General features: G+C 38.2%; 1 protein-coding gene across 1 annotated transcript in view; it reads left to right on the top strand.

The window, feature by feature from the left end:
• The window catches only part of LOC150077598 (phospholipid-transporting ATPase ABCA1-like), a gene marked incomplete at its 3' end in the record, with an annotated part of 856,770 nt that overhangs the window by 123,605 nt on the left and 710,586 nt on the right, over positions 1-22,579 (top strand). The window contains exon 3 of the mRNA XM_090386943.1: positions 14,754-14,847. Coding sequence (XP_090243069.1) covers positions 14,754-14,847 — 94 coding nt within the window. The remainder of the gene's footprint in view (positions 1-14,753; positions 14,848-22,579) is intronic.

Genomic DNA, 22,579 nt, shown 5'->3' with positions numbered 1-22,579 from the left:
TTGGATCTTAGAAAGGCTTTTGATACTGTTGGACATGGAAGACTGCTGCACAAATTGTTGCAGTGTGGCATTGGAGGCAAATTGCTGCTATGGATAAAGGGGTGGTTGAGGGGGAGAAGACAGAGAGTGGTAATCAATGGACAATGCTCATTGGGGACTAATGTTATTAGTGGAGTCCCTCAGGGTTCAGTATTGGGTCCATTATTGTTTTCTGTATTTATAAATGATATTGATGATGGTATATCAAGCTTAATGTCCAAGTTTGCAGATGATACGAAGGTTGGCAGGGTTGTCAAGGACACTACTGACACTATGCTGCTGCAACAGGATCTGGAAAGGTTGAGCAGATGGGCTGAGAGGTGGCAAATGAAGTTTAACATTGACAAATGTAAAGTACTACATATGGGAAACAGAGCAACGTATCAACTCTGTGGTACCACACTGACAGTGGTAGAGAATGAAAGGGACCTGGGGATGGTTGTGCAGGCAGATATGAAGTTCTCTGAGCATTGTAGACGGGCTGCAATGGTAGCTCATGGTGTATTGTCAATGATATATAGGAATTTTTCTAGCAGGGATAAGGAGGTGATTATTCCCTTGTATAAGGCAATGGTCAGGTCACACCTAGAGTACTGTATACAGGTCTGGAGGCCTCATTTCAAGAAGGATGTAGAGCTGCTGGAACGAGTACAGAGAAGGGCAACAAGATTAGTGAATGGAACAAAGGGGTGCTCTTACGAAGAAAGGCTTAAGTTTTGCAAATTACAGTGTCTGGAGACTAGGCACGAGCGAGGTGATCTGATAGAGGTGTATAAAGCCTTGAATGGTTTGAGCATGCTCAATGCTGATGGGATTCTTCCTCTTGCTCAGAATAATCACCTGAGAGGGCATAAATTCAAATTGAGGAAAGACAGATGTAGGATAGACGTGCGGAAATATGCCGTTAGCCAGCGGGTGGTTGGTTGGTGGAACAGACTTCAATCCCTTGTCGTGGAAGTTGATAGCCTAAATAAGTTTAAGGCTCAGCTGGACAGGTATTTCGAACGAACAGAGGGGTGAAGTGGAAGTGGTTATTTTTTATTTATTTATTATTTTTTTTTTTTGGCTGATGCTGCATAAGCTTGCTTTCTTGCATCAAATGCCTCTACTAATGCTAATGCTAAAGTCCTTGAGCCTACTACAAGGTCTCTTGCCCATGAACACTAGGCTCCCTTGTCCTGGCCCACGGGAATGCCCATCTCCCACACCTGAGTCATCGCTACTATTCGAAACTTATATAGTTGCACTCTCTAAAGACAGCGCCTATAGCGGGATGCTAAAATCTACGAAACTGAACTCTGACATTGCAGGCATGAATGGAGCACAGCAAGGTCAGATGCCTGGAACTCAACCGGCACAAGCATCCCCACGCCAAACAGTACAGTAAACCCCCGCTATTCGCGGTATCTGTATTCGCGTATTCGCGGTCACTGATTTAATATAAAATAAAATCTAAAAAAAATGCGAATTTTAAAGCGCGGTGAACATTTTCCGCCATAAAAAAACATGGGCGTGGCTAAAATTATCTTTCTCGGTCAAAACAGCACTCAGTGGGTGGGGGAGAGGGGTGACAAAATCGCGAGCGTGGATGTTTCTCGCTAATCTTTGTTCAGTATGTGTTATGCGCTTGTCATGGAAGGTTTCGTCGTTTGCTTTTAATTTATATGCTTATAAATTGAATAACTTTATAAATTGATATGCTTACAAAAGTGAAAATCTACCGTTTTGCAGTGTAAAACAGACTTTTTCGAGTGTGTTAACGGAAGAAAGTGACTTTATGGTGGACAAGTTCTTTCTAACCCGTACAAAAATATGGCTACAAATAACAAGGGAAATGTGAAAAGATCAAAGGTGATGACATTAGCAAATAAAATTGAGTTATTAGACAAAATTTCTAATGGTGAAAGTGTCTCCTCAGTGGCAAAACATTATAAAATCAATGAGTCAACGGTACGATCAATCAAGAAATCGGAAGAAAAAATCCACCGTAGTGTCCGTGAAAACGCGCTAATTGCTTCAAAAATTTGCTCTGTAACTGGTGATGTTAAATTAGAAAAAATGGAAAAAGCTTTAAATCTGTGGATAGAAGACTGAACTCAAAATAAAATTCCGTTACGTTCAGTCATCATTCGTGAAAAGGCAAAACTCATTAATCAACACTTTAGCGAAACTGGTGATAGCACTGGCGGCATAAGTTTTTTAGTTAGCAAAGGCGCTGGTTTGAAAGATTTGTTTGAAATTTCTAATAAATATTACATTTAATATTAAATTTTTTCTTATTTTCATTTCGATGCCTTATGCTTGCATTTCACTATGTACTGTCTATGTACGTATAATACATAGACAAAATTTTAGACTAGTTTTTCTTATATATTTCATACTTTGGAACGGAACCCCTTTATTACTATGGGAGCCATAACTCAGTATTCGCGTTTTCGGTATTCGCGGCATTTCTCAGGAACGTTACTGTATTTCAGAAACAGCAAAACCACCTTGATTGGCATAAGAGTAGTTAATACTAGCCTCAGAATACGAGATCGCCAAGCCACCAGCAATACTCACACAAATATCTTCATTAGCAGGCTGGATCCATTGACAAAAGTTGAAGAAATTCAGGCACTGTTGATGGAACTAGGCATACCCGGTAAGCCTTTCAAAATCAATACCAAGCATCCATCTTATGCTTCCTTCAGGATTCAAATTGATGGGCCTAATTAATAACAATACCTCAATGCCGAATACTGGCCCAGAAGTCTGTTAGTAATGCCATACTATGGGACACTAAAGGCCAAGAACTTATGAAGCCCGAACCCTTTTCACAACAATGCGTAACTATGCCAGCATAGCTGCCTGTCCTCTCTAGCGGAGTCTCCCAAATTATATCCGAGGGCGGGTGCAATTTGCGGATGTCTAACATGGAGATGACGAGCGAACATCGGACTAGTCGCATTCCAGTTAGAATATCCAGTAAGAGGGCACATTGAACGCGACATCGATCCCAGGACGAGATTTCAGATCATTATACGAAAAGCAAATACTGTTCCGAGAGTAATCTCATCATAGTACAACCTTCTGTCGAAGTAAATTTTCGATGTTTCCTACAAAACATCAGGAGCGTCAAAAACAAACTAGATGGCCTACTTGATTTGCTTTCCTGCGCAGCGTACGACTTCGTCATTCTGATTGAAACCTGGCTCAGAGATGAAATGAAAATTGCTGCCTTAAATTATGACTATCACATGCTGGCTGCTAATAGAATTGGGATACGAGGTGGCAGTGTAGCAATCTGTCAAAGGAGTTCACTCCCCCCGATTAAGACATCCACTTATTGAAGGAGGTGACATAGAAGCTGTTCTTGGAATATACCAAATTGCTGGTTTCTCGATCTCTGTGTGTGCCATTTATTTCCCTCCACCGGTTTCTGAGGATTCTGTCATTAATCTGACAGCATGGCTGTCATCCACAATCAATCATTGGCAAAAGCTCATCATCCTCGGAGACTTTAACCTTCCACTGCCAGCCACAAAGAAGCTCCTAGATACACTGTCATTGAACATGTCGGAAATGGGCATTGGTCTTATTCATGTTTCTCCCTCACATGGCGATGCCACCCTGCAGCGCATCTTCTCAAACTGTTTAGTAAAAGAAACCCTGACCATAACTGAGAACTTCCAATCACGTTTCGATTGCTGCTATGATACCTCTGCAGGCACCTAAGGATGAACGTACACAAATACAAACTACAAACAATGTCAGGAGAGTATACAATCCAAAATACATCAACACTGGAAAAGTTACTACCCTTTTCCAACTTTACCCATGGAACATACTGGCTGAGCTTAACATAAATGAGGCTGCCTACTGGCCTTCAGCATATGACAGCACGACAAAACAAATGGCCCTCAGTCCCCAGTGGCTTTCACTCCCCCTCTTACGGCAGCGAGAGGGTCAGAGTGGAAGCAGAGGTTGCTAAGAATCTCTGGGTACGACCAGGCTGCCATGCACGGAAACTGAACTTGGCCTGTTACAACGTAAGATCACTCATCGGTGAAGACAGGATATTAGAGCTGGAAAAGGAATTAGAAAATGCGAATTGAAATATCATCGGTTTGGCTGAAAGAAGAAGAAGAAATGAATCACTTATAAGTTTATCAAGTGGAAATCTGCTGTACACCAATCGAAACAGTGAAAGGAGTGAAGGTGGAGTTGGGTTTCTGGTCCATAAATATTTAAAAAACAACATTTTTGGAATTCAAAATGTTGTTTTTTAACGGTGGGTGTCAAGGGTGTCAAGAATAATACTCAAGATTTCTAAGAGGTAAAAGCTATAGGTTATAATGATTTATGCGCCAACATCGAGCCATGATGATGAAGAGGTTGAAGAAATGTACACCAAAATTGAGTCTTCTATATAAGCAGAAAACCCACTACACTATTATTATGGCGGACTTCAATGCTAAGGTTGGAAAAAGACAAAACAGCACAGAAAGGGGAACTATAGGACATTTTGGAATTGGTGAAAGAAATGAAAGAGGCGAAAGACTTGTGGAATTTGCAGAATCTCAAGGATTGTCAGTAATGAACACTTTTTTCAAGAAAAGGGTGAACAGAAAGTGGACATGGAAGAGTCCAAATGGATTAACAACTAATGAAATCGACTTCATCCTCACTAACAGACGATATATTGTGAATGATGTTACCGTCCTGAATAAGGTAAATGTTGGAAATGATCACAGAATGGTAAGATGTACACTTGATATAGATGTAGGAAAGGAAAAAACTGACTCGAGTAAATAATACAAAGGTCTTCGAGATAACAGAAGAGGAGAAAAAGAAGTATGTACTGGAACTTAAGAACAAGTTTGAGCTTCTGCAGACTGCTCAGGACCAAGATATCGACGAGAAATATTACAACTTAATGAAAGTGATAGAAAGCCCAAGAAACCTATAGGGAAAAAGAAATCCAAAGAAGAAAAAATTAGTCACACTCTAAAGATAGAGGGGTGCCAGTCATACTTGCACCCCTCTATCTTTAGATATCCAGGAATGGTGTGAGCATGTGTTGCCTTTTAAGTGAGATCACCGTATGCCACGTGTGTCCGAAGCATATCCATGGAACAAAGCGTTTAACGTTTCTTCACCTTTTAGTAATACAGAAATTTCCGAAGAACAGCTAATAAAAATAACAAATTCACTACCTGACAAGGCCACCATAGGAATTGACGCAATACCTCTTTTTAGTCTAAAAATTGCTTCTTATTTCACCAGCAAAGAGCTCACTATACTCTACAACAAAGTACTCAAATTTGCGTAGTTGCCTTCAAGCTGGTTATCATACAGAGTCGTGGCAGTTCCGAAGAAGCCTTGTGCGAATAGACCGGCTGACTTCAGGCCAATATTAATTGTCTCTCCCTTTCTGAAATGCCTCGAGAAGTGCATCTGTAATGATGTATCACTCGCAATCTTTGCGCATAGGCCAGAACATACCCATTATGCCAAGCCTAATATATCTACTGTAACCTGCCTACAGTCGTTATCACAGAAAATACTTCACGGCTGGAATGACAATGAAGATCTTCACACCATTTTTCTGGATATGAAATCTGCTTTCGACTCAGTCCAAATATAACACCCCTTCTTGCTTGAGAGATTCTACAGGATATCCGGAAATATGCTTGAGATCCTCAATAATTTGCTATCTAGGAGAATGCTTCACTTCAAAGGCGATGGCATTACAGTCACTAAAAGCGTTGAAGTAGGGATCCCACAAGGTGGTTCTCTCTCAGCCTTGCTATTTGCAGCAATATTCGTTCCACTAATAGATCAAATTCCAGCTTTCCTATCGTATGCTGATGATATTGTATGCTACTTGCCATGCAAATGCCATGTTGGTGATTCACAAGAAAGACAAACCTCCTCTGAATCTGTAAACAGCTACCTAAATACATTCTGTAAGTATGCCAAATTTTTTGGCCTATCAGTTAATCCAGAGAAGTCAAACTATCTCATGTTTACGCCAAGTCGGATGACTTCTGCTGATACTGCATCTTCTCTATTTCCGGAATTGGCAGGAAATGTTCTGACTTCCATAGACAGTGTCAAATTCCTAGGAGTAATCCTTGATGCCAACCTCACCTATAAAAAACAAATCCAAGCTCAGTATTCCAAAGCCCTGAGAGCGTTCTGGGGAATGAAAATTGATCTGTGCAAAACGCACAATAAGCAAATAATCAAGAAATACCTTGCAACTTACTTCTGTAGTGTGCTCTCCTATGCCGTGGAAGTTTGGTCGCTGCACCACCCATTAGCCTCAGGATACTATGGAGCCTCAAATTCTGGGTACTGAAGTGGGCCAACTTGTGGTCACACCAGATTTACACAACATCTAAATCTAGTCTCTGCTGCAACCTGCAATATATGCCCATGGTTCACAGAGCCCATGTGCTAAAAATAAAGTCATTCCTTCCTCTGTGCTCAGCTAAGCAGGATCACATCAACATCTGGAACACGGTTGGTTGGCATTTGCCAGGCAGAAATCTCCGTAGTACCCCCTCCTTGTGCTCAAGGCTCCAGCACTTACAGAATTTCAAGAGACACTTCCCTAATGTGACTCTGGACATTCTCAACATCGACCTGTGGTCTATAGACAAGGCACATCGCGATGGCATCTTGTCCTATCTTGCTGTTTGTAAAGGACATTTATGTAAGTGCCGATCTTAGTTAGCCGATGTCATTTCATGTTCTGCCTAGCTTGTAGTTCTTTTTTGCTGTAATTACTACTTCATTTTTACATTTTGATTATCATCTTAGTTTTTATCTATTATTATTTTATTTCATTTTTTTTTCCCCTATTATAAAACAATATCACTTGTATAAACAACGAATTGTAAGATTCCTCTGGCTTTCTGTGTAAGGAATCACTATTGTATACAATTTATGTTAATAAAGAATCTTATTATTATTATATGCTTCTGTTATAACTGTAAAGGTATACTCATGAGTATTCATCAGCATGGTTTTAGAATTTCTATCTTTCCACTTGATAGAGGCTGTTTAAGTTGATATATAACACCTTAAGCTGCCATAATATCCTTTCCTGACTGAAATTAACTGTCCCCCGCCCATCATCCAACTTAGAACTCTGGGATCACTCCCTGCAAATGGTTCCTGTTCTGTCAGCCCTATAATATCATCAGGTTCATGGGCAATGATCAAGGTTAGAATATTCTTGCCCCTAGTATTTTCCCCTGACATGATGATAGAAATAAGTCATCTAGTTGAGTTAAAAATTTTGTTCCTCATGGTGAATTTTCCTTCCACTTGCTCCAGTCAATTAGGAGAAAATTGAAATATCACATAAAAAGACATTGATATTTGTTTTCCTATTCTATTAATATGTAGAGGCTCATTTCATAATGTTCACTATCTTCTAACTTATTGATTACTACCACTCTCATTATACCTCTGCCTCCAACTATTTCATACCACACAGATTGTATACAAGAATGCATAACTTCTGAGTCTGAAAAGTGTTTGTCATGCACAGGTTGCTTTCTATAAAAAACATGATCCACCAACCCCTTCTATCTTTCCTATCCTTCCTGAATACATTGTACATACCATAGTAAAGCTCAATCATCCCCTGTTTCTTTGTGGCACCATTTCCATCAGGCCTGTTATGTCAGTGTTAGTTATTCTAACTATGATTTTGAATTTGCTTATTTTATAGACAACAATATTGATACTGTATATGCGGTTAAGACTTAGTTTTTTTTTTTTTTTTTTTTTGCATCGTTTACTGTCTTACACATCCCTTGAACTTATCTATGATTAACATTAGCATTAGTAGAGGCATTTGATGCAAGAAAGCAAGCTTATGCAGCATCAGCCAAAAAAAAAAAAAAAAAAAACCCACTTCCACTTCACACCTCTGTTCGTTCAAAATACCTGTCCAGCTGAGCCTTAAACTTATTTAGGCTATCAACCTCCACTACAAGGGATGGAAGTCTGTTCCACCAACCAACCACCCGCTGGCTAAAGGCAAATTTCCGCACGTCTATCCTACATCTGTCCTTCCTCAATTTGAATTTATGCCCTCTCAGGTGATTATTCTGAGCTAGAGGAAGAATCCCATCAGCATTGAGCATGCTCAAACCATTCAAGGCTTTATACACCTCTATCAGATCACCTCGCTGGTGCCTAGTCTCCAGACACTGTAATTTGCAAAACTTAAGCCTTTCTTCGTAAGAGCACCCCTTTGTTCCATTCACTAATCTGGTTGCCCTTCTCTGTACTCGTTCCAGCAGCTCTACATCCTTCTTGAAATGAGGCCTCCAGACCTGTATACAGTACTCTAGGTGTGGCCTGACCATTGCCTTATACAAGGGAATAATCACCTCCTTATCCCTGCTGGAAAAATTCCTGTATATCATTGACAATACTCCATGAGCTACTCTTGCAGCCCGTCTGCACTGCTCAGAGAACTTCATATCTGCCTGCACAACCACCCCCAAGTCCCTTTCATTCTCTACCACTGTCAGTGTAGTACCAGAGTTGATACGTTGCTCTGGGGTTGCTGTTTCCCATGTGTAGTACTTTACATTTGTCAATGTTAAACTTCATTTGCCACCTCTCAGCCCATCTGCTCAACCTTTCCAGATCCTGTTGCAGCAGCATAGTGTCATTAGTGTCCTTGACAACCCTGCCAACCTTTGTATCGTCTGCAAACTTGGACATTAAGCTTGATATACCATTATCAATATCATTTATAAATACAGAAAACAATAATGGACCCAACACTGAGCCCTGAGGGACTCCACTAATAACATTAGTCCACGATGAGCAGTGCCCATTGATTACCACTCTCTGTCTTCTCCCCCTCAACCACCCCTTTATCCATAGCAGCAATTTGCCTCAAATGCCACACTGCTCCAATTTGTGTAGCAGTCTTCCATGTGCAACAGTATCAAAAGCCTTTCAAAGATCCAAGTATATAATATCAAAGCTATTCCCTGCATCCAGTTCTTTTGTGACTGCATCATAATATCCAATCAAATTGGTCAGGCAAGACTTCCCCTTAACAAAACCATGCTGTGTCCGAGCTATAACTGAAGTCTTGTCTAAATGATCCTGCAGTGCTTCTTTAACCAGTGCCTCCATTAACTTTCCTGAAACAGAAGTTAAGCTCACAGGTCTATAATTACTTGTGTCAGCCTTTGATCCTCCTTTGTGAATTGGGGTCACATTTTCACATTTCCAGTCTATGGGTACCTCCCCTGAGTCCAAGGAAGCTCTCATAATTATGCTAAGGGTTTGCTTACTTCCTTTGCTGCCTCCTTTAATATAACTGGATAGATCCCATCCACCCCGGGTGCCTTTCTTGTGTTTATCTTCAACAGTTTCTCCTCCACTTTACTTCCAGTTATTTCAAGATTCTGTAGCTTACTGCTAGAGTTAAATACACCTCTGGCATTCCCCTCGCTGAATAACTCCTCATGTGTGAATGTCGATGCAAAATATTCATTTAGTTTCTTAGCTACCTGAGCAGGGTCATCAACAGTTGACCCATCAATATCAAGTGGACCAATCTGATTCGTCCCCTTCCTTCTAGAGTTTACATAAGTAAAGAACTCTTTGCTGTTTTTCTTTGCATCCCTTGCCAAGGATTTCTCGTAATCTGCCTTCGCCTGCCTAACCTCCTTTGTAACTTGGTTGCATATCAACTTGTATCTATCATAGGCTTCTGTGTCATGTGTTAATTTGTAAGTATCCCATGCATTTTTCTTCTCTGCCATATGCCTCATTAGTTCATCTGACATCCATTTTGGCCTAAACCTTGAACAATATTTCTTAGTTGGTATGTAAAGCCTAGTAGCTTCCAAGATTAATTCTTTGAATGCTTCCCATTTTGAATTTGCTGTTGGTAACATCATCAGTTGGTCCCACTGTATAGAATTTAAATACTGTCTCAGTCCATCGTAGTCGCCTTTACGGAAGCAATAACCCTTCCCTTTACCCCTAATGGTAGTTACCTCTTTGAGTAAATCCCACTTCAGCACACTGTGATCACTGCCACCTAGTGGTTCATTTATCTGCAGAAATCTTAATGCATGAAGAATCACTGCTGATAATCAAATCAAGAGTATTACTGCCTCTAGTTGCCTCCCGAACATGCTGATGTAGAAAACAATCATCCAATAAATCCACAAAAGCCCTGCTAGTGTGTGAGTGACCAGCCCCCAAATTCCAGTCAATATCTGGGAAATTAAAATCTCCCATTATAAGACTCTCTGATTTACTGGCCCACTCTATTTCCCTGTACAGTTCCTTATTATACTCATCAGAGTCATTAGGCCTATAGCACACTCCTACTCTCAATTTTGATCTCCTAATGCTTATGTCACACCAAACTGACTCAACACTGCACTGTCCAGCGATGTCGACTGGCTTCACTTCCTTGGTTTTTATGTGTTTCTTAACTAATAGCATAACCCCTCCCCCCTTCCTATCCTGTCTATCCTTTCTGTAAACGTTGTACTCCCCAAATTCCAGTTCTGCATCCCTTATATCTGTGTGACACCACGTCTCTGATATCCCAACAATATCTGCCTTTGATGTTTTGAGCAATACCTCAAATTCATCAAATTTATTTACTAAACTCCTAGCATTGGTGTACACGCAAGTATACCTGCACCTGTTTCTATTCTTAGCTACCCTAACACAACCCATGTGTTTACTTGTACCGCAATGGCTCCCAGCAGTCTCTGAAATATCATGCATCTTGTTTTTCAGGCTTCTGCTCATTCTAATAGAAGCAGTGCAAGAATCTCTTTCACCTCTGCCAGTGGCTACTGTCAATCTATTGGTCTTTGTCTCCCCCCAAGCTAGCAGTTTTCCGACCCACCTAACACTGCCTCGATAGCATCAGCAAATATTCTTGCACCCTTTCTCTTTAAGTGTATCCCATCCCTGTTAACAATATTTTTTCCATAGCATTCTCCTGTTAACAAGATTATTTCCGTAGCATTAACTTTCCCTCTCATTTGTAACATTGCTACCCTCAGAAACACCTTGCCAGGCCCATAAAACTGCAGCATACTTCATCACACAGTATCATCTGTTTATTACCTGGACTCATTGTGTAAGTGGATGGTTTCAATAAATTTAAGGAAGAATTGGACATAATTAGAAAAGAAGGGTTTTTTTTTTTTTTTTTGGTTTGGTGCTGTATAAGCTTGTATCATTTGCCAATACTATTACCAGTGCTAATATTGGCTGTGGTAGTAACAAATAAGAAGGGTTGGGTACATCACTTGGCAGATTACTATAATCTTAAGTCCCTGACAAACTCCCACTTATTTTCCTTTAAGGGAAGCTTTGGGAATAAGAAAAGAGTCGTCAGTTGAGCTATGGGAAGCATTCAAGGAACTAATCTTGGAGGCTACCAGGCTTTACATACCAACTAAGAAATATTGTTCAAGGTTTAGGCCTAAATGGTTGTCAGATGAACTAATGAGACATGTGGCAGAGAAGAAAAATGCATGGGATACATACAAATTAATGGGTGACATGGAAGCCTATGATAGATATAAGTTGGTCTGTAACCAAGTCACAAAGGAGATTAGGCAGGCAAAGGCAGACTACGAAAAATCCTTGGCAAAGGATGCAAAGAAAAACAGAAAAGAGTTCTTTACATATTTGAACTCGAGAAGGAAAGGAATGAATCAGATTGGTCCACTGGATATTGATGGTTCAACAGTTGAGGATCCTGCCCAGATGGCTAACAATCTAAACGAGTATTTTGCATCTACATTCACGCATGAGGAGTTATTCAGGAAGGAGAATGATGTAGGTAAAGTAAACATGGGCAGTGAGCTGGATGATTTTGTAATAACTGAGAGGAAAGTGGAGGAGAGATTGTTGAGGATAAACATAAAAAAGGCACCTGGGGTGGATGGGATCTATCCAGTTATATTAAAGGAGGCAGCAAAGGAAGTATGCAAACCCCTAGCCATAATTATGAGAGCTTCTTTGGACTCAGGGGAGGTACCCATAGACTGGAGATGTGCAAATGTAACCCCAATTCACAAAGGAGGATCAAAGGCTGACACAAGTAATTATAGACCTGTTAGTTTAACTTCTGTTCCAGGTAAATTAATGGAGGCACTGGTTAAAGAAGCACTGCAGGATCATCTAGACAAGAATTCAGTTATAGCTCAGACGCAGCATGGTTTTGTTAAGGGCAGGTCTTGCCTGACCAATTTGATTGGATACTATGATGTAGTCACAAAAGAACTGGATGCAAGGAATAACTTTGATATTATATATTTGGATCTTAGAAAGGCTTTTGATACTGTTGCACATGGAAGACTGCTGCACAAATTGGAGCAGAGTGGTATTGGAGGCAAATTGCTGCTATGGATAAGGGGATGGTTGAGTGGCAGAAGACAGAGAGTGGTAATCAATGGACACTGCTCAACGTGGACTAATGTTATTAGTGGAGTTCCTCAAGGTTCAGTGTTGGGTCCGTTGTTGTTTTCGGTGTTTATGAATGATATTGATGATGGTATATCAAGTTTAATGTCCAAGTTTGCAGATGATACAAAGGTTGGCAGGGTCGTTAAGGACACTACTGATGCTATGCTGCTGCAACAGGATCTGAAAAGGTTGAACAGATGGGCTGAGAGGTGGCAAATGAAGTTTAACATTGACAAATGTAAAGTACTACATATGGGAAACAGTAACCCCAGAGCAACGTATCAACTCTGTGGTACTACACTGACAGTGGTGGAGAATGAAAAGGACCTGGGGATAATTGTGCAGGCAGATATGAAGTTCTCTGAGCAGTGCAGACGGGCTGCAAGAGTAGCTCATGGTGTCTTGTCAATGATATACAGGAATTTTTCTAGCAGGGATAAGGATGTGATTATTCCCTTGTATAAGGCAATGGTCAGGCCACACCTTGAGTACTGTATACAGGTCTGGAGGCCTCATTTCAGGAAGGATGTAGAGCTGCTGGAACGGGTACAGAGAAGGGCAACAAGATTAGTGAATGGAACAAAGGGTTGCTCTTACGAAGAAAGGCTTAAGTTTTGCAAATTACAGAGTCTGGAGACTAGGCACCGGCGAGGTGATCTGATAGAGGTGTATAAGGCTTTGAATGGTTTGAGCATGCTCAATGCCAATGGGATTCTTCATCTTGCTCAGAATAATCACCTCAGAGGGCATAAATTCAAATTGCGGAAGGACGGATGTCGGATAGATGTGCGGAAATTTGCCTTTAGCCAGCGGGTGGTTGGTTGGTGGAACCGACTTCCATCACTTGTTGTTGAAGTTGATAGCCTAAACAAATTTAAAGCTCAACTGGACAGGTATTTCGAACGAACGGAGGGGTGAAATGGGAGTGGGTTTTTTTGTTTTTTTTTTGGCTGATGCTGAATAAGCTTGCTTTCTTGCGTCATATGCCTCTACTAATGCTAATGCTAATGCTAAATGCTATGATTATCAACTCGATTTACCTTTGAATATATGCCACAGGCTATAAGAGTTCTTTTGATGAATTCATGATTCATTGGGAATCGCCTATGGCCATTTATATCTGAGTCATAACTTCCTTGGACAAAGGATTCAGTGTGGATCTTGTAACAACTGTTGTTAAATTTACAAACTATTACCATATAACTTTTATCAAAATTGAATTCATAATGTTAAACATAATTTAAAAAATTTCACAGAAAATTACTTTCATCAAAATTAAAATTGCAATATATTAAAGAAATTAAGCAAAAGTAAAAATTAGTTTACCAAATTCCATATCCAAACCAAATATTAATCCTTAATCATCTTTTAGCCTTTAATTTGCCTGTTTGTTGAGCAAAAGAAGAAATGTCTGCTCTCTGCTTTTGCCGCCAGATATCATAATATTTTAAAGTATTTTTGTGGATATTTATTACTGACAATGTAAAGCAGGAATACTACAGTTTATGAAATGTCTGATTTAGTGATATAATTTTAATTTAATGCATCTAGTCCTATCAAGTTTCCTTTTTTTAGTATAAATTATTGTGAACTTGCCGTTAACAAACGTTCATTAAATCAACATGTAGTGAAGTGTCATTTTTTCATCCTTCATTTGATATACGTCTGACACTGCATACTGTATGTTTATGTATTCATTTTTATTCTTTAATATAATTAGCATAACCTAGACTTATTGAGCAACATAATGTTGTCAATAAATGAACATTGCTTAAGTAAATTAATAAACCTTCCCATGTCAAGGTTTATTAATTGACTTGGGCAGGATTGTCATTTTGAGTAAAATTTAATGATAGGTTAATTTTTGAGACTGCACTGCAAGTAGTTATGCCAAGAAATTTAATGAGGTAAAAGACTGCAGAAGACTTTGTTACTCTTCTACTATCAGTATCTTGAGTAAACCAGTGTAATGCACACAAACTTCTGTTTGTGACAACACTCTAGATCAATGAAAAAGTAGAACCATTTTATTTCTAAATTGAGTTGTTGCATCTGCAAATGCACCTAACTCTTTCAAATTTCCCAGAGAACTAATGTAAGGTTTTATATCATCAGAATATGTAATAAATTAAAAATTAAAAATTTATTAATAAAGCATTTTACTATTATCTGAATTTAAATTTTAATCTGATATGTATTTAAAAATTGCAATGATGTTTGTTAATTGTGTTCAATAGGTACGTGTGGTATTGGAGATAATATGGCCTCTTTCACTATTTCTCATTTTGATGTGGGTAAGGAGTAGAGGATTGAAATATTCTGCTCATCAATGTAAGTATTTATTTTTTTAAAAGGTTACATCTAAATACATTTCATACTTCTTGTATTGTAAGTTGTGTTGCTTTACACAATCCAATTTTATGTGGATTCATTATAGTGTAAGTATCACTGAATATGTTATCCAGTTTGAATCAATACAGCTATGGAAATCATTGCTCATAATTATCATAGACTGTGTTGCAATCATTATTTACAAACAACACAAGACATTGTTTGTAAAACACAAACAGTGACTTGCGTTGCTGTCTGTTTGGCTACTAGGTGTTTCTTAAGTGATTATATCACATCTGATGAGTATGGGCTTGGCACACCCAGGGTCCTGAGCTGGATATCATCATTCTTCTTTTTCTTGGGTGAGTCTCTCTCTCTCTCTCTCTGTAATTCAGAAACTTTTTTTTGGCTGGTGCAGCATAAGCCTGAGGCTTCCTTGCACCATATGGCTAATAATAATAATAATAATAATATTTGAACCCTTCTGTGAGTTAGTTTTCAGAAAGTATGTACATCACTGGAATGGGTTTTTTTTTTTTTTTCAATGAATTTGGAATTTTTTGAAAATTGGGGAAAAAAAAAGTATGTCCATAAATGTTTTTAAATATTAATTTTTTTTTCATTTGACTTTATAGATGAACATTAAAGTGAAGTTATTGTCAGAAATAAAATCAAAATTGTGTAAAAAATAAGTTAAATTGTAAAAATAAATAAATAAAACCTCATTATTTATTATTATTATTATTTTTTTTTTTTTTTTGCTGTACGCAGTATTCAAGATGTGCTTCCTGCTGACAAAATTCCTGTATATCATTCACAAAGCCTCATGAGCTATCCTGGCAGCCTGTCTGCACTGTGTAGAGAACCTCATGTCTGACTGCACAATTACTCCCAAGTCCTTTTCATTCTCTATTGCCTGAGTGTACTAGAACACAGTGGGTATGTTGTTTGAGATTTACTGCTATACATTTGCAGTACCTTCATATGCCACTTTTCAGATCTTACTGTAGTAGTATACAGTAATTACTGTCATTAACCAAGCCGACCGGGCTAGCCAGGTGGGAAAAATGCCTGTCTGGCAACCCAAAGGTCGCGGGTTCGATTCCCGCCTCGGGCTTGGATCAAAGTACTGCAAAAACCTTGGGAGGTGCATTATGGCCACAGAAGCCTATGCGCCAACAACTACCAAAAAAAAAAAAAAAAAACTGTCATTAACCACCCTGCCAATCTTCACATCATCTTGCAATTAGACTTTAAGTTTGATATACCTTGATCAATATCATTAGTAAATAGCGAAAAGAACAACAGATCCAGCACTGAACCCTGAAGTACTCCACTAATCACATTATTCCATGAAGAGCAGTCTCCATTGATAACTACTCTCTGTCTCCTCCCACTCTACTATCCCTTTATATATAGCAGTGTTCTGCTCTTAACACCACACTGCTCCAGTTTGTAGCAGTGTGGCCAAAAGAATTACCAAACAGTTCAATTTATTAAGTAGTTAGGTCCAAACAACTTAATAAATAATGTTGAAACCGTGAGCTACCTCGAGCTAGTAGTTCGCGCTGTGTCCAACAGATGTCGAGTACAGTAATACCCCGAAGTTACGCGATAGGTGGGTCCGACGAAAATTGCTTAAGTCGAATTCGCATAAGTCGGGGTACAACTTTGAATATAAATACATATAAATTTTGTTTAATTGGGACCAAGGACTAACAAAAACACTAGTTTAGAAGAAAAATATTTATTAAAATTGCAGTTCTTTATACATATTAATACAAAATATGTATTAAAAAAATAAATTAGTTACGTAAAAAAGTTATTTCGATGTCGATGGCTTCATAAAATCTAACAAATTCGTCTGACGACACAGCGCCTTTTTTTTTACGCAGAATTTCTTCGTAGCAAGCTGATATTTTTTTATTCCTTGCTTTGTAACTATAACGCGTTCTTCGTTGGAGTCTATGTTTTCTAAAATTTTTAAGCCCTTTTCAATTGAGCTGAGACCTTCTGTCAAGCTTGCAATTGTCATGTGCTTTTCTGGTGGAACTGGGTCTGAAGTGTCGGATACTTCAGTGACGTTTTGCTCACGCATCTCTATGAGCTCATTCATTGTCAGCTCCTGACTATGTGAATCCAACAGCTCGTTGACATCATCACCATTGACTTCCAAATCTAATTGCCTGGCAAGATTAACAACTTCTTCTATCACATTAGCGACATTATCAGTTTCTGGCATTGTTTTCGTCTCGGTTTTGAAAAAAAAAATGGACAAAGTTACTTCCAAACACAATTCAATGTTTTTTTGTGAATTTCATCCCAAGATTCTTCAATGATTCTTACGGCATCTAAAAGATTGAATTGTTTCCAAAAGTCTTTAACAGATATCTATTTTGTCTCATAGCTTCATTCAGACGTGCAAACGAACGCCTCATATAGTTTCAGCACACCAATCCAAAATCCAATCACTTTTAGCACACCAATCCAATCACTTCTGCTGGATCCTGAGCCTCAATTGGATCAGGGAAATGGTTTGGCAAAACTCCAACCAAATCAGCAGTGACCCTGAATAACTCTTGCTTGTTAGTCCCCTACACAGACTATTTGTAGGTAATTCAAGTGAATCCTAATGGCAACATTCATGGAATGGACAGATTTCAACAAATTATTCACGATTAAGCTTGTAATTGAACTATAGCAGCCTAGCATGTGCTGGAAAGAGGAAGTTGTTTTAGCTTGGCTCTGCTGAGAGTTGATAATTCACCATTTTAACAATTAAAATTATGTTTATTGAATGTATGCTATTTTAAATCACCTGGCTGAGCCTTTTACACTCAGTCAGGTTTTATCTGGCAGAGAGAGAATGTCTGAAGTTTTTCCATTTTTATTAATCATAAACTGATTTAAATACATATAAGTGTGATTTGAGTAGTTATCATTGATTGTATTTATTATTAGTAGTATTTATTGATTGTTAGTCCATTTTGATTGTGTGATTGTTAGTCCATTTTGAGTTTTGTACCTTTTGATATGGTAGTACTCACTTTCGGTTGTTACCACCACCTTTTATTTTTTCTTTTTGGATTTACCGTATCATGGCCTAGGTTACCCATGTGCCAAAAAACATCAACAAAGTAAATCAATCCTCATCTTTCAACTACATGATCAGTTCCTGCTAATGATTGCTGTATGTCAGTTCTATAATGTATCTGGTTCTTTAATGAAGATCAGGTTCTCTTAGGTATACCAACTTAGGTATACCAACTAAGAGAATATTGGAATATTCTCTTAGTTGGTATAACTTCTGTGTACATTCAGTTTTGTGAATAACATTACTTGGTCTCACTAAAAGTAATTTTAAAAAAGGCTAAGAACCATGGTCATTTCTGATTTTTTACTTTAATGAATTTTGTTAACTTTCAGGTGTGCTGTGGTAGTCTGCATTGAATAAAAGAAATGTGCAATAATAGTTGTTCTGTATAATGTGTGATATTTCATTGGACTTCTGTGGTGTGAAGCTGATTAACAATGTCTTTCAGTAAGGTGCCCAAGAAATATAGTATAAAATTTCAGATGACATATACGCAATGCAGGCAGTTCTCCTTTACGGGTTCCTGGGTTTACGAGCCCCCCCCCCCCCCCAAGTATCAAGCATCAGCAAAATTGAAAATATGAAGATTAATTGCAAAAAAATGAATGTTAAACATTCATAGATACTGCATTTCAGACCGTGCTTGTAGCTATACGATATACCCCCGCTTTACGATATTAATCCATTCCAGAGACACCATCATATCGTGAAAATAAAGTAATGTTAACCCAATAATACATTGATTTTTGGTAATTCGTTCCACGACCTCGGAAGTTGAAATTTTTGCTATATAAGTCTCTGAAAGGTCGTTTTTATAGGGTAAATTGTATTACAGTTTGTTTTACCAATTCAAATCATTAAAATGCACTACACTTTCATTGTTATCCTGTGTTCCGTTATAAGAATCAATTTTGAATCCCTTTGTGATATTTTTCTAAAACAAATTTCTGGAGGTCACTACCATAAAACAATTTGCACTTTCTGGTTTATTGGGCTTTACTGTTAATGCAAGCAATTATAAATGGCTAGTAAACCCCATGTTATTATTATTATTATTAGCCATATGGGGAAAGGAAGCCTGAGGCTTGTGCTGCACCAGGCAAAAAAAAATTCCCGAGTTACCCTGAGAGAGAGAGAGAGAGAGAGAGAGAGAGAGAGAGAGAGAGAGAGAGAGACAAAAGTAGAAGGGAATTGCCAAGAAAGAGAAGAATGATGATATCCATCTCAGGACTCTGGGTGTGCAAAGAGTCCTAACTCACCAGATCTGAGCCCCTGGGGTTATGTTATTGCATTTGCAAAAATACCGATAGCTCAAATTGTGTGGGTTTTTTTTACATTATTATGGTGAAATGTGTTTACCCTTTGCTGAAATCTTTAATCGCATAAAAAACATAAATAAATTTTCAGTATCTTCTTTTCATTACTTTTTTTTAAAGCTTTGTAAACTTGTTACTCCGCACAAATTGTGTTAGTTGCAATTTGTGCGTTCCGTTAAAAAATGATTATTGCATGCTATTGAAATTTATAAAGAAAAGAGAAGATTATCTTGGAAACAAACGCCTCTTGAAGCATTTCTGAAGAAGACGACTCCTTGTGCAACAAACCAATGAGTGCCGAGCCAATAATGAGTGATCAACGAGTGTGCATTTAGTCAATGATGATGAAGAATAAGCATTCTTTAACATTTGTAAGTCATAAATAATTTCTTTATTATAATTAGCTTGATTTTACAGCCACGTTTTCCTTTCTTTGGATAAAGCAATCATTGTTTAAACAAACTAATTAGCTAACTATTTTCATTGCTCAGAACGTAACCCCTATTTTTAACATTATGTATATGGGAAATATATTCCCTCTTTATGAGTTTTCGCTTTACGAGTGTGCGCTAGGAACGAATTAACTCGTAAATTTGGGAACTACATGTATTTTCCATATTTGCAAAATCTGAAAAAGTAAAACATTTGCCTGTGTACTGTATGGATGTGATATTTCACTTTCAAGTAACAAGAAAATGTGATGTAATTGGAAATTTTTCAAACAAATAAACTTAATGACAGGGTTTAGTACATAGAAAGATATCAAAAATAGATGTTGGTAACAATATTACTCCCTGAGCGTTTATTTGCATCTTTTTCCGTAGAACATAATCATGCTCAGTTGTGCTGAACATGTTGTTTGTTATTTAGGAGCATTCGCAACTAAGGCCATATTGCTCCGGAATATGCGGTGGTCATTCCCTGACCTTTCCGCATCCTCCGTATTTGGTTGTGACGGGCTCGAACCCCGGTCTAATCAAGAAGCGTGTGCTACACACTGCTGCTGCTCCTTCCCACCTGGCTACAGAGGCGCCTGCGCTGAATATGCATGTGCCTTGTTCAGGAATATGTTTCCCAATAGTAATATTGCAAACAAGGATACTGAAAAAATAAAACTACAGGAATTTTTAGTGAAATTGCATTGATAGGGAAAGAAGCGATAATGATGGCTCATAAAAATAGGTCTTTTATTGATTGCTACAGATGGCAGTAATCAAAGTGATCCCAAGCTATATCCCATTAGGATGAGCCTTAGTAATAAAAAAATAAAAAAAATCAAATCAAATTAAAAGCAGCTTACTTTCATTTTTCAGCAATGAAAGGTGACTGTATATGGTACAACATTAGTCATCATCTGAACAACCTGAAAGTATGTGGGATTCCTTCAAATGACACTTTCAAACGACACTTCTGTATGACACTTAGTGTCAATAATGCACCTGTTATGGAAAGCCTAAAAACAGATTTAACACAAGAAAAGTAGAACAAGCATTAAGGGAAAACAAGGACTGAAATCAGTAGCCATGAGCAGTAATACAGAAAGACAAATGAAACTGAACCTGAAGAATACCGATGGTGTACTTATAAATAGCAGAGAAGGCATAATTCAAATAGCAGAAGACTACTATAGAGAATTATACAAGAAGTGAGAGAATGATGCCAGCAGTGGGGAAGATGGATCGCAAATTAGGAACACATACAACATACTTGATATCCTTCCTGATGAGGTAGAACATGCATTAAAGTAAATGAAGAATCAGAAAGCCCTAGGGAAGGATGAAATTACTGTAGAGTTGTTAAAATTGGTAGGAAGAGACATGACACAAACTGGCAACACTCTTCACAAAATGAATTAAAAAAGGTGTGATGCCTACGGCGTGGTAATCATAGTTTTGTTGCATAACAAAGAAGATAAATCAGAAATTGGAAATTATAGACCAATTAGCTTGTTATCCCACATTTACAAGTTGTTTACAAGGTTCATTAATAACAAATTAGAAAGAATACTTGATGAGAATCAACTAAAAGAGTAAGCTGGCTTTAGGACAGGATTCTTAACTATGCATCACTTCACGTAATATTACAGCTAATGGAGAAAGCAAATGAATATAAAACACCATTATGCCTGGCATTTGTGGATTATGAAAAGGAATTTGACTCCATACAGCATAAGGCAATGTTTTGAGCACTGGAAAGACAAGGCGTAGACACCCCATATATTATGATTTTGAAGAAAATATATGAGAACGCTACCTCCTTTATTAGACTAGACAAAGACAGTAGTAAATTTAAAATTGATTTTAAATTTACAGAAGATTACACTGGTGGCAGAAATGAGTCAATGTGAATGGACAATACCTAAACCATGTACGATTTGCAGATGACATTGCAGTCATAAGCCATGATCCCAAAGAATTATACAGGGAAATTTTAGTCAGTTAGGCAGAGTTAGTAAGGATGTTGGACTAAAGATGAATATGGCTAAAACAAAAGTAATGATGAACAACTATGACACAGAAAGGGATATAATCAAAGGCAGATATTGTTGAGATATCAGAGACGTGGTGTCACACAGATATAAAGAATGCAGAACTGGAATTTGGGGAGTAAAATGTGTACAGGAAGGATAGGAAGGGAGGAGGGGGTTATGCTATTAGTCAAGAAACACATAAAATCCAAGGAAGTGCAGCTAGTCAGCATCTCTGGACAGTGTAGTGTCGAGTCAGTTTGGTGTGACATAAGCACTGGGAGATCAAAATTTAGAGTAGGAGTGTGTTATTGGCCTAATGACTCTGATGAGTATAATAAAAAACTTTAGAGGGAAATAGAGTGGGCCAGTAAATCAGAGAGGGATTTTAATTTCCCGAATATTGACTGGAATTTGTGGGTTGGTCACTCACACACCAGCAAGGCTTTTGTGGATTTATTGGATGATTGTTTTCTATATCAGCATGTTCAGGAGGCAACTAGAGGGAGCAATACTCTTGATCTGATTATGAGTAGTGATTCTTCATGCATTAAGAAATTAATGATCTATGCAGGTAAATGATCTATGCTAGGTCATTAGTAATTGCAAAAGCCTCAGCATCTCGACCTGCTGGGTCGGTGTGACTAGAAAACGGAAGCCAGCTGGAGTTGTGAACATTAAAATCACCAAGGAAAATTACCTCACTGTTAGGAAAGTTGGACTGGAGAAAGTCAAGTTGCAACGAGAGGAAGTCAAAGAGCTCCAAGTGATTAGTGGAGTTGGGAGAACGGTAGAGACAACAGATGAATTTGACACAATGAGGTAGAGAGATTTTAAGCCAGAGAAGATCAAAGA

The sequence above is a fragment of the Mastigoproctus giganteus genome, chromosome 12 (genome assembly GCF_048544385.1).
Source record: "Mastigoproctus giganteus isolate SK-2022 chromosome 12, ASM4854438v1, whole genome shotgun sequence".
NCBI classification, from domain to species: domain Eukaryota; kingdom Metazoa; phylum Arthropoda; class Arachnida; order Uropygi; family Thelyphonidae; genus Mastigoproctus; species Mastigoproctus giganteus.
This window is presented reverse-complemented; position numbering and strand designations above follow the sequence as displayed.